Source organism: Macaca nemestrina, chromosome 16, assembly GCF_043159975.1.
Source record: "Macaca nemestrina isolate mMacNem1 chromosome 16, mMacNem.hap1, whole genome shotgun sequence".
In the NCBI taxonomy this organism is placed as follows: Eukaryota; Metazoa; Chordata; class Mammalia; order Primates; family Cercopithecidae; genus Macaca; species Macaca nemestrina.
The window spans coordinates 38845344-38859009 of NC_092140.1; the positions used below are offsets into that span (position 1 = coordinate 38845344).

The 13666-nt window shown below is 40.9% G+C and overlaps 1 protein-coding gene and 1 long non-coding RNA gene across 24 annotated transcripts in view; one reads left to right on the plus strand and one right to left on the minus strand.

The window, feature by feature from the left end:
* LOC139359089 (uncharacterized) overlaps positions 1-13666 on the plus strand; it is a 672031-nt gene that overhangs the window by 423519 nt on the left and 234846 nt on the right. The window contains exon 7 of one of the 23 annotated variants that reach the window (XM_071081226.1): positions 7304-9631. The exons of the other annotated variants lie outside the window; for them this stretch is intronic. Within the exon in view, the coding sequence (XP_070937327.1) occupies positions 7304-7321 (18 nt within the window). The 3' untranslated portion in view covers positions 7322-9631. Of the gene's footprint in view, positions 1-7303; positions 9632-13666 lie in introns of those variants that run through there. 23 annotated transcript variants of the gene reach the window in all.
* Positions 1-13666, minus strand: part of LOC105481748 (uncharacterized) — a 32049-nt gene that overhangs the window by 8647 nt on the left and 9736 nt on the right. The window contains exon 2 of the long non-coding RNA XR_011614736.1: positions 1536-1645. This is a non-coding gene — a long non-coding RNA (uncharacterized lncRNA). The remainder of the gene's footprint in view (positions 1-1535; positions 1646-13666) is intronic.

Consider the following 13666-nt stretch of genomic DNA (forward strand, 5'->3'; position numbering starts at 1 on the left):
CACTTTCCATGATGGAAGAAGTCCAGTATAATCAATCTGCCACCAGGTAGCTGGCTAATCAAACTGAGGAATGGTGCTATATCAAGGGTTCAGTGTTGGTCTCTGCTGCTGGCAAATTGGGCACTCACCAGTGGCCATAGCCAGGTCACCCTTGCTGAGTGGAAGTCCATGTTGCTGAGCCCGTGCATAACCACCATCCCTGCCACCATGGTCACTTTGTTCATGTGCCCATTGGGCAATGACAGAGTTACTGGGGAAAGAGGCTGAGTGGTATCTACAGAACGGGTCATCATATCAACTTGATTATTAAATTCCTCCTCTGCTGAGGCCACTCATTGGTAAGTACTCACATGGAATCCAAATATCTTCACGGCTTTTCACCACTCAGAGAGGTCCATCCACATACCTCTTCCCCAAATTTCTTTGTTATCAATTTTCCAAGCATGCTTCTTCCAAGTCCCTGACCATCCAGCCAAACCATTGGCTACAGCCCATGAATCAGTATATAATTGCACATCTAGCCATTTCTTCTTCCATAAAGCATCACAACCAAGTACACTGCTCTAAGCTCTGCCCACTGGGAAGATTTCCCTTCACCACTGTCCTTCAGGGATCTCCTAGAATGGGGCTGTAGTGCTGCAGCTGTCCACTTTTGGGTGGTACCTGCATATCATGCAGAACCATCTGTGAACCAGGCCCTAGTCTTCTCTTCCGCTGTCAACTGATCATAGGGAACTCCCCATGAGGACTTCAGTGCAGACTGAGGAAGAGAAGGCAGGGTGGCAGCAGTAGCGACCATGGGCATTTGAGCCACTTCCTCATGTAACTTACTTGTGCCTTCAGGACCTGCTCAAGCCTGATCACATATATATCACTTCCATTTGATGATGGAAAGCTGCTGTTCCTGACCCATTTTATGGCTAGATGGGTCAGAAAGTAACTAGTTCATGATAGGCAGTTCAGGTTGTGTGGTGACTTGATGACCCATAATCAAACATTCAGTTTCCACCAAAGCCCAATAACAGGCCAAAAGCTGTCTCTCAAAACAAAGAGTAGCAGAAGATGGCAGGGCCTTGCTCCAAAATCCTTGAGGCCTCCACTGTGATTCACATATGGGGGCCTGCCAGAGGCTCCAAACAGCATCCATATCTGCCAGTGACACCTCAAGCACCATTGGATCTGCTGGGTCATGTGGCCCAAGTGGCAGAGTAACTTGCACAGTAGCCTGGACCTGTTGCAGAGCCATCTTCTGTTCTGGACCCCACTCAAAACTGGCAGTCTTTTGGGTCACTTAATAAATGAGCCAGAGTAACACACCCAGATGAGAAATGTGTTGCCTTCAAAATCCAAATAGGCCCACTAGGCATTGTTCCTCTTTCTTGATTATAGGGCCAAATCCAGCAACTTATTCTTCATCTTTGAAGGAATATCACAACAGGCCCACACCACTGGACCCCTGGAAATTTTACTGAGGTAAAAGGTCCCTGAAGTTTAGTTGGATTTATTTCCCATCCTCTGGCACACAAATATCTTACCTATAAGTCCAGTGTGTTTGCTACTTCTGGTTCGCGGGCTCCAATTGGCATAATGTCATCAATGTAATGAGCCAGTGTGATATTTTGTGGAAGCAAAAAGTCATCAAGCTCTGTCCGAATAAGATTATAACACAAAGTCAGAGAGTTGATATACCTCTGAGGTAGGACCATAAAGGTATATTGCTGGCCTTCACAACTGAAGACAAATTGCTTCTGATGCACCTTATGGACAAAAATAAAGAAAAAGGCATTTGTCAAGTCAATGGCTGCGTAACAGATACCTGTAGTTATGTTAATTTGCTCAAGAAATGAAATCACATCTGGTACAGCAGCTGCAATTGGAGTCACCACTTGGTTAAGTTTATGATAATTCACTGTCATTCTCTAAGATCCGTCTATCTTCTGCACAGGCCAAAAGGGAGAGTTGAATGGGGATTTAGTGGGAATCACCACCTCTGCACTTTTCAAATCCTTCATGGTGGCTGTAATCTCCAGTCCCTCCAGGGATGCGATATTATTTTTGATTTACTGTTTTTCTAGGTAGAGACAGCTCTAAAGGCTTCCATTTGGCATTTCCCACCACAATAGCTCTCACCCTACCAGTCAGAGCCCATGTGGGGGTTCTGCCAGCTGCTAATTATGTGTATGCCAATTACGCATTCTGGCACTGGGGAAATGGCCACAGGATAAGTCTGGGGACCCACTGGACCCAGTGTAAGTTTGACCTGAGCTAAAACTCCATTAATTAACTGACCTCCATAAGCCCCTACTTTAACTGGAGGACCACAATGACGTTTTGGGTCCCCTGGAATCAACATCAGTTCAGAGCCAGTGCCCAGTAGTCTCCAAAATGTCTGATCGTTTCCCTTTCCCCAGTGCACATTTACTCTGGTAAAAGGCTGGAGGTTTCCTTGGGGAAGCATGGGAGGAAAAATTCACTGCATTAATTGTGAGTAATGTAGTTAGGTCCCTGCACAAGGGTCCCAGCCTCCCCTTCATTATCTGGGTCTGTAAACTGGCTGAAGTCTGGAAGTTGATTGAGGGGCTGTGATTCTTTGTTTCTATAATTCAAATTAGTCTTTCATCCATTCAACCTAGAAGTTTCTGCTTGTATAAATTAAGTAGGAATGCAATAGGCTTCCTATCAATTTCACTTTTAGGAACACTGTGAGTAACTAGCCAATACCAGAGCTCTACAAAAGTCAGACTATTCTGATTGCCAGTTTGTCTTTGCTGTTTATTATGGTAGTTATGCCTACCTTGCCTTTGATGGTTGAGTGCCACCACTTGGCCCCTGCCACCTTGGGATCCAATTATTCTTATTGTATTTAAATGTTACAGTTGAGTGACTGTGGTTCCCACTGTTAGATATGACCTACAGAGAAGAACAATTACAGGGATCTTCAAAGATGCAGGTGCTGCCTTCACAAATCTGTTTTGCAAAGCATTGGTCGAGGGCATATCTTCTGGATCCTCCCAGCTGGAATGAGTAGGTCTAAAGTGACTAATCCACTCCACTATCCCAACCTCCCTAAGCCTTTGGATCCCTTCCTCTGCACTAAACAAAGAGAGATCAGGCATTTACAGCTCACTCACGGTGGGCCATCTTTTAATCCATATTTCAGCTAACCAAGCAAATAAACTATTAGAACCTTTTTAACTCCCAGAGCTGCAACATTAAATGCAGAGTCTCTACTTAGTGGGCCCAAATCAATAAATTTAGCCTAATTCAACTCTATGTTCCTTCCACCACCAAAGTGGTAGTCTTCTTTTGGTTAAATCTTCTTGGTGTTCTGTAACCTTCATGTACTTAAATATTGGTATCTTTTTCTAGGTTTGGGAAGTTCTCTGTTACCCTTTTGAACAAACTTTATACCCCATCTTTTTCTCTACTTCCTCTTTAAGGACAATAACTCTTAGATTTACCATTTGGAGACTATTTCTAGATCTCATAGATGTGCTTTAGTGTTTTTTATTCTTTTTTCTTTTGTCTCCTCTGAGTATGTATTTTCAAATGGCCTGTCTTCAAGATCACTAGTTATTTCTTCTACTTAATACATTTTGCTATTATGTGACTCTGATGCATTCTTTAGTGTGTCAATTGCATTTTTTAGCTCTAGAATTTCTGCATGATTGTTTTGAATTATTTCAATATCTTTGTTAAATTTATCTGATAGATTTCTGAATTCCTTCTCTGTGTTATGTTTAATTTCTTTAAGTTTCTTCAAATAAGCTATTTTGAATTCTTTGTATAAAAGATTCCATTCTCTGTTTCTACAGAATTGGTCTCTGGTGCCTTATTTGGTTAATTTGGTTAGGTCATGTTTTCCTGCATGATCCTGATCCTTGCAGATGTTTTTTGGTGTCTGCACATTGAAGAAGTAGGTATTTATTGTAGTCTTCACAGTCTGGGATTGTTTATGCCTGTCTTTCTTGAGAAGGCTTCCCAGGTATTCAGGGGGGCCTAGGCCCCAAACCCAATGTCACTGTGGTTTTTTTTGAGACTCGTAGAGGTACTGCCTTGGTGGTCTTAGATAAGATCCGGAAGAATTCTCTGGATTACTAGGTGGACAATCTTGTTCTTTTCCCTTACTTTCTCCCAAACAAATGGAGTCACTCTCTGTGCTGAGCTGCCTATGGCTGGGTGTGTGGTGATGTGAGCACCCCTGTACCTACCACCACTGGGACTGTGCTGTGTCAGACCTGAAGCCAGCATAGCATTAGGTCTTGCCTAAAGGCCTACTGTAATCAATACCTCACTACCACCTATATTCACACAAGGCCCTAGGGCTCTATGATCAGTAGCTGGTGAAGACAGCAAGATTTGTGTCCTTTCCTTTAGGTTGTTGAGTTTCCCCAGGCCCTGAGCAGGTCTACAGATGCTGTCTGGGAGCCAGAGTTTGGAGCCAAAAATAACCTTAGAAATTTGCCTAATGTTTTATTGTACTGAGGCTAAGCTGGCACTGAAACCACAATATAAAGTCCTTATATTTTTTCTATGGGACAGTAGTGCTGGTTTCACTTTCTTTCTTTTTTTTTTTTTTGAGACAGAGTCTCGCTCTGTCGCCCAGGCTGGAGTGCAGTGGCCCGATCTCAGCTCACTTGCAAGCTCCGCCTCCTGGGTTTATGCCATTCTCCTGCCTCAGCCTCCTGAGTAGCTGGGAGTACAGGCACCCGCCACCTCGCCCGGCTGGGTTTTTTTGTATTTTTTAGTAGAGACAGGGTTTCACCATGTTAGCCAGGATGGTCTCTATCTCGTGACCTTGTGATCCACCCGTCTTGGCTTCCCAACGTGCCGGGATTATAGGCTTGAGCCACCGCGTCCGGCCTCTTTTTTATTTTTTGTTATACTTTAAGTTCTAGGGTACATGTGCACAATCTGCAGGTTTGTTACATATGTATACATGTGCCATGTTGGTGTGCTGTACCTGTTAACTTGTCATTTACATTAGGTATATCTCCTAATGCTATCCCTACCCCCATCCCCACCCCAAGATAGGCCCCAGTGTGTGATGTTCCCTTTCCTGTGTCCAAGTATTCTCATTGTTCAATTCCCACCTATGAGTGAGAATTTGCAGTGTTTGGTTTTCCGTCCTTGCGATAGTTTGCTGAGAATGATGGTTTCCAGCTTCATCCATGTCCCTACAAAGGACATGAACTCATCCTTTTTTATGGCTGCATAGTATTCCATAGTGTATATGTTCTTGTTCTTCCTTCCCCTTGCCATAAGCAGAGAGCCTCTCTCTGTGCCTACTGCCACCACTGGCCCATGGAGGGATTCTGCCAAGCCACCACCAATGTTTACTTAAAGTCCAAGAGCTCTTTAGTCAGCTTGTGGTGAATGCTGCTTAGCTTGGGACTCATCCTTCATGGCAGTGGGCAGCCCTCTGACCCGGGGCAGGTCTAGAAATGCCATCCAAGAGCCAAGGCCTAGAATCATGGACCCCAAGAGCCTGTCTTGTGCTCTACCCTACTGTGGCAGAGCTGCTGTCTATGGTGCAAGACAAGTCACCTTTACTATTCCCTCTGCTTTCCTCAAGGGCCACAATGTACTACCTGGGTATTGCTGCTGTTTATTCAGGGTCAACCCTTCAGTTAGCAGATGATGAATCCTGCCAGGACTGGGTCTTTCCCTTCAAGGAAGTGGGTTCCCTTCTAGTCCAGGACATGTCTAGAAATGTTGTCTAGGAGCTAGGACCTGGAAAGGGGATCTTGCAGCTCTGACCAGTGCCCTCTCCTGCTGTGGCTAAGCCAACATCCAAGATGCAAGACAAATCTTTCCCACTCTTCCCTCTCCTCTCCTCAAGTGGAAAGAAGGGGACTCTTTTAGAGACATGAGATGTGCAGTCTGGGCTTAGAGGCGACGTGGTGCCAGCACTTCCCCAGCTATTCTGCCTGATGTCTCAGTAGGTCATGTGTTTCCCTAGTCCACTGGCTTCTGAGCCCAGCTCAGCCCTAGGACTCACCTAGGAGTTGCAGCCCTTGTTGCCTAGGCTGCCTTTCAAGTTTATTTATGGCCCCAGAGCACTCCAGCCTGAGTTAGTGAGGCTTGTTGGAACTCAAGTTCCAGCTCTTGGGATGGGCCATACTCCTCTGGCTATGGCTGGTTTAAATACTCCCTCTGTGGGCAGGTGTCAACTCAATTTGGTCTGGCTTTGCTTTCTGCTGTAACAGGGCGGTACAGAGTTCAATACGATATCTCACATTTGCTGCACTTTCCGTGTCCCAAGAGCACACATTTTTTCTCTATGCCACACAGCCACTTCTGGGGGATGCGGACAGGTTGCCATTGGCTATCCAAGACTGTTTTTTCTACCTTTTCCATGCCTCTTTCAGTGATATGGAGTTAAAACCAGGTATTTTGAGTACTCACCTGATTTTTGGTTCTTATGGAGGCACTTTTTATATAGATATTTGTTAAATTTGTGCCCTTGCAGGAGGGATGATTGGTGGAGCCCTCTATTTAGCCATCTAGCTCCTCCCCTCCTTCAATATTATTTTCTATATTGAAATTTATAACTGAGTTTATAACAGCTTCCAGATCACGTTGGATATTTGATTAAAAGAATAAACTTAAAAAGGGGTCTTGAGTTTATAGTTTGGATGAAGAAAAATTAAACTAACTGCTTTTCTGTTTGAGTCCTCTTATGATACTGATATAAAAATGGCTTCATTTAAATTATTTTCTAAATTTAATTTCAGTTAATGAAGCCAATGTTTTAACAGCTATTGCTGTATTTATATGCATAACAAACCTGGGAACTAAAAATAAATTAATTCAGAAGAAAAATTGTTTGATCTGATTAGTGATATGCAAGTAAATCTTACGGGGTTTGTGAAGTGATTGTCTTCAGATAGATATGTTAAACTGTCAATAAAACTGCTAAATCTTGAAGTAGGTACTAGTAGTTCTTTAGCACATTTGTGTGTTCTGATTTTTCCAATTTCTACTGTTAGAATTGCCCCCATATTGGATGGTAAACATAGACAAACAAATTATTTACTTGTCATCAACTGTCCAGAGAAATGTAAATTCACTACTTAATTTTTCATTAAACATGTACTTTTAAATCTAATTGCTATTGAAAGGATTTACTTCAAACTAAAAGATTACTACCAAGCAATAAAACATATGTAATACATGACAAATGACTTTAATGACAGCAATAGGCTAATATTTATACACTCTAGGGTAGGGTTACTTAACCTTTATGTAAGACACACACTTTTCCCATCACCTAACCCAAAATTTCTCATTTTTCTCAAAGACCTCACCAACTGCATGATTGGTGGTTTAGTGCAACTCTCAGAACATGACACATCTGCTCCTGATACAAATTCATCTGGCAGGATACTAGAAGAAGGAGTTAACTATTTAGGCATTATCGCCATGCTCCCAGGACATGAAGAGGTTGGTTGTGTTTGGAATAGCTTCGGTAATGGCAAAGTAGATTGAATTGGATTAACCCTACCAGGATAATAATTATAGACCAGTCAACATGAAAAAAACAAATAAACCAACAAAACAGCTACTTGAAGGCCACTGAAGAGCAAACAAAAGTAAAGCAGATGATATGACTTTTGAGGAAAAGCAACTTATATGATACACAAAATCATTCCAGGATGGATAATAAACCTAAATAAAAAGCTAAAACAATGAAGCTTGTAGAAAAAAACACAGGAGAATATCTTCTTGATCTTGAGGTGGACAAAAGTTTCTTAGGACTTGGAAAGCACTGCCTCTAAGAAGAAAGAAACATTAGAAACATTATACACTGTACTTTATCAAAATTTAAAATTTCTGCTCATCAAGACACCTTTAAGAAAATGAGAAGATAAGTCAGATAAGTGGTAAGGAATATTTATAATACACAAAGCTTTCAAAGGACTTGTCTCCAGAATATATAAATAACACTTATAAATTCAAATAAGTTTTCAGGCAAAGAAAATCATTAGAGATAAAGGGGGTGAATATAATATTAAATATTTCCATATATGTACTAAGTGACGATAATAATTCTAAGCATGTATGCTCCTTAAATATAGCTGGAAAATATACAAAGCAAACCTTGACTAACATACAAAGAGAAATTGACAAATCCACCATAACTAACTGTATAACTTTGTTTCTTAGTTTCCTCTTCTGCAAAGCTAAGATGATAATACATACTTTATGTACAAGTGACTTAATACATTTAAAATACTTAGAATGTTTGGCACATACTTTGCTGGATATGATAACTATCAGTAATAAACATACATTATTATTAGGTGACTATATACCTACACTGAAATAGTGCCTTGGCCGTGACTTCAATGGTAATGATTCAAGAATATAGTGCATCCAGAAAAAGGAAGGGAAATTTTACCAATCTATACATAAGGCCGCTCTGGAAAATACTAAGGTAACATCTATGGTGTGTGATAAAGTTACAGAAAATGGCTAAATATGTGAATTCATGAGATGACAACCAATAAAAGAGGATATATTGGGGATATCCCTATATCTTCCTCTCACCTTTGCTGTGAAACTGAAACTACTTTTTTAAAAAAGACTTTAGAAAAGTGTAGTGGACTTCAGTATTGTGAGCCTAAAATACAAAGAAATTTATAGTCACATTACCCAGAATCAGGGAAATTTAAACCCTTTTATAAATATTTCAGCCACTTTTATAAATATTTCTTGTCACTGTTGATCTGAAGAATTCATGGAGTGTAACTAACAGATTTCAGGGTTGGTCTACACACCCTGGACCCACCCTGAAACACCCCAGAGAACTATGTACAACTAGGCAGAGAGAAAGTGACAGAAGATAGACTGGGGTGACTGTCTTAGGTAAGGACATATTAGGATGATGCAAAACAATGCGGAGAGAGAAACACAGATATTCCAAGGATATTAAGAACTCTTTTCCTCTCCTAGATCTGCAAATTTCAAGGTTAAAAAAATACATTTACAAAATTGGGATTAGGTCCTTTGGGTTGAAACAGGATTAAAATTCAGATATAATGAAAAAGGCTTCTATCAAGCTCCGAGGATAACACTCCCTTTTTTGAGTGTTAAATACTTCAAATTACATAAAATCTGGATTGGTTCTTTTTAAAAATGTTTAAAGTAATTGTAGCATTTTCTAATGTTACCAAGACAAAATCCAGGATGCCCAGTTAAATTTGAACTTTAGATAAATAAAAAATAATTTTAAAATATAAGTATGTTTCATGTTAAAAATATTTGTATAAAATAGGGGAGTTTTTATTTTTTTAAAAAAAGAGAAGACAGGATAAGTAATTGTGTCCACTGTAGAAATACAAATTTCAGCTGCCGAGAGTCAACCTTAGTTTTTGTTTTAAGCAAACACAACTGCCTTGCAGTCTTTTCAGCATGTCCCATGCAATATTTAGAATATAGTTATACAAAAATAATTTGTTTTTTCCTGAAATTTGAACTTAACTGGTGTCCTATATTTTTATTTGCTAAACTATTCAATCCTATTTATATTATCAAATCTGTCAAATATCATTTCTATAAATTTGATCTCTGAGGAAATATCTATAATTTTTATTCCTAAAGCCTGTAAATGCTTTAAATAAAAATATATGAGGATCCATTATTATTATTATTATTATTATTATTATTATTATTATTACTTGTGACAGCATCTCAAGCTGTTGCCCAGGCTGGAGTGCAGTGGCATGATCACAACTCACTGCTGCCCCGACCAACTGGGCTCAAATAGTTCTCCCACTTCAGCCTCCTAAGTAACTGGGATCACAGTTAATATATATGCTTCGTTCAGAGAAATGAGGTCTCGCTATGTTGATCAGGTTGATCTCAAACTCCTGGATCAAGAGAGCCTTGCACTTCAGCCTCCCAAAGTGCTGGGATTATAGGCATGAGACACTGCACCCAGCTTGATTGCCCTAATTTCTGGAGATATTAAAATATAACTTTCTTTTTTTTTTTTTTTTTTTTTTTTTTTTTTTTTTTTTTTTTTTTTTGAGACGGAGTCTCGCTCTGTCGCCCAGGCTGGAGTGCAGTGGCCTGATCTCAGCTCATTGCAAGCTCCGCCTCCCGGGTTCACGCCATTCTCCTGCCTCAGCCTCCCGAGTAGCTGGGACTACAGGCGCCCGCCACCTCGCCCGGCTAGTTTTTTGTAGTTTTAGTAGAGACGGGGTTTCACTGTGTTCACCAGGATGGTCTCGATCTCCTGACCTCGTGATCCACCCGTCTCGGCCTCCCAAAGTGCTGGGATTACAGGCTTGAGCCACCGCGCCCGGCCTAAAATATAACTTTCAAGTTTGCTTGCAAACTCCTTCCTTTCCTGCCTAGAATCTCTAGAATCTGCCTTTCTCCCTGTCCCCTGTCTACTACATATGTCTATTTGTGTACACACACACACAGACACACACAGACACACAGACACACACACACACAGAGTGAGAGACAGAGAAAGAGAGAAAATCATATTTAGTGACTTTTTTCATTAAACTCTTAACAGAATGTTACATATTAACATGCCATGCATTCTTGAAAATAAATAATGAAGGACTGAATGGATGGTTACTAAGCAATTTCAGCCCAGTTGTTCTCTCCTTAATATCTGTGTAATCAGTCACCCAACACATTCTTCCTGCCCACTGCAAAGACCAAACCAGTTCACTGAGACCACAACATTGCAGTAGAAAAAGTTTTTTTTTTTTTTTTTTTTTTTTTGAGACAGAGTCTTGCTCTGTCCCCCAGGCTGGAGTGCAGTGGCGCCATCTTGGCTCACTGCAAGCTCCACCTCCTGGGTTCATGCCATTCTCCTGCCTCAGCCTCCTTAGTAGCTGGGACTACAGGCGCCCGCCACCACACCTGGCTAATTTTTTTGTATTTTTAGTAGAGACGGGGTTTCACCGTGTTAGCCAGGATGGTCTCGATCTCCTGACCTCGTGATCCGCCCGCCTCGGCCTCCCAAAGTGCTGGGATTACAGGCTTGAGCCACCGCGCCCGGCCATAGAAAAAGTTTTATTGTCGCGAGGCAGGAACATGCAGGAGAACCGGAGTTATCACTTGAATAAGTCTCTCTGAAGGCTTGGAGGTCAGGGTTTTTATGGACAATTTTTGTTGGGCAGAGGGCTAGGGAATGGGTGTTGCTGCTTGGTTGGGGAATTACAGGGTTGTAGAAAATGGTCCTCATGCACTGAATCTGCCTCTGGGTGGGACCACAGGACCAGCTGAGCCATGAGTCACAAGTCCGGGTGGGGTAGATCTGAGAAACATATCAAAAACCAATCTTAAATTCTACAATAGTGATATTATCTATAGGAGCAATTGGAAGTCACAAATCTTGTGACTGCTGGCCACATGACTCCTGAGCAGTACAGAGTTATAGAAACTACACCCTTCTTGTGACCTCTGGCCACTTGGCTCCTGTGTCCTGAGCAGTAAGGGATTATAGAAACTACACCTACATTTTAGCAGAGTTCAACGCCTCTCTTAATTTATTCTTGTGGCCTTTCATTAATCTTACAAAGATGGTTTTCAGTTCCTGAGCAAGGAAGGGATTCGTTTTAGGGAGAAACTATTATCATCCTTACTTTCCCAAAGTTAGATTGACCTATTCCTAGGTATGACCAAGGACAGCTTGCAGGTCAGAAGCAAAATAGAGTAAACTGCATCATATTTCTTTTACTGTCATAACTTGGCGAAGTCAGTTTCACCTATTTTTACGAAAGTTGCTAGTAACTTAAAATATTTTTAATTCTGCATTATTCTTGCTGTGTTTTTGTTCATCTCTTTGCTATAATCACATTGGCTCTTGCTGCTTGGTCATAGGCATGGATTTCAGATAACCAGGCCCAATTCATTCCCAGTAGAAATAGATAAAAGCACCATTGTTTCTCTTTGCCTTTAAGAAAGAAATATCTAGCCAAAGACAAAGGGAAACCTTGTCCATTAGCAAGTGAGGTAGAAGACTTTAAAAAATGAAACAAAAGTTCCAGAGATATTAAACAAAGAGTCTTCTGAAAAGAAGAAAAAGATATGTTTGCTTGGAACAAGAATTAATGATGGGCCCCTGGCAGTTGGAATTCAAACTTAAGTAATAGGCACACAATTACTTATTTTAAAGTCTTGTCTGTTCATCTCTAAAATGAACACTCTCTTGTTTTACTTGAATATCTATCAGCATTTCTTTCTAATCAAACTTTATCTTGATTTTTATTTTATGCTGTGATACTTAGCTGTGCTCCTAGAAGTTTGCTTTGGACAAATGGGGTGTTTTTAGCAACAATGACAACAAAATTAACACAAGCATATTTTTTCCTTACTTAAGCCCCAAATTATCATTTTACAATAAGTATTTTTTTCCTTCACTCAATGTCTTCTCCATCTTTGGAAAAATAAACTAAGAAGCCTAGGGATTAGAGATTTAAAAAAAGTTTCTGAAGTTCCCTCCCCATTGAAAGAGGGCCCTTGCTTTCCTCACTTTGAATTCACAGTCAACGACTGTGTGGGTGGCATTCTTCTATACCCTGGTAGACAAAGACAAAGGTCACAATCTCATGGGAGCTCTATAGCCCTGGCCACCACCTGACAAACCTGAATACTTAACCAGGTGTCCCTAGGGCAAGTCTGTATCCTCCCTATAGGACTGCAGCTGATGAGTTCTTGAAAGTGCCACCTCCTGGCTGGAGGGCAATCAACACAAAAGTAGTCCACTAAACAAAAACACAACCAAGGACCCTCACAGAGTCCACTTCACTCCCCTGCTACCTCCACTGGAGCAGGTGCTGGTATCCATGGCTGCAAGACCTGAAGATGGATCACACCACGGGACTCTCTTTTAGACACTCCCCAGTACCAGCCTAGAGCAGGGTAGCTCCACTGGGTGGCTAGACCCAGAAGAGCAAAAACAATCACTGCAGTTCAGCTCTTAGGAAGCACCATTCTAGGGTATGGGTGAGAGCACCACATCAAGAGAGCATCTCATGGAACAAAAGAATCTGAACAGCAGCCCCTGAATTCCAGATCTTCCCTCTGACATAGTCTACCCAAATGACAAGGAACCAGAAAAACACTTCCTGTAATATGACAAAACAAGGTTCTTTAACACCGCTAGAAGATCATACTAGCTCACCAGCAATGGATCTAAACCAAGATGAAATCTCTGAATTGCCAGAAAAAAAAAAAAAAAAAATTCAGAAGGTTGATTATAAGCTAATCAAGGAGGCACCAGAGAAAGTTGAAGTTCAACTTAAAGAAATAGAAAACATGATATGGGATATGAAAGGAAAAATTTTCAGTGAAATAGAGAACATAAAAAAAAAAAACAGTCACACTTTCCGGAAATCAAGGACACACTTAGGGAAATGCAAAATGCACTGGAAACTCTGAGCAATATAATCAAACAAGCAGAAGGAAAAACTTCAGAGCTTGAAGACAAGGCTTTTGAATTAACACAATCCATCAAAGATGAAGAAAAAAGAATTAAAAAAAAGAATAAAGCCTCCAAGAAGTTTGGGACTATGTTAAATATCCAAACTTAAGAATAATTGGTGTTCCTGAGGGAGAAGGGAAATCTAAAAGCCTGGAAAACATAGTTGAGGGAATAATGGAGGAAAACTTCCCCGGCCTTGCTAGAGATTTA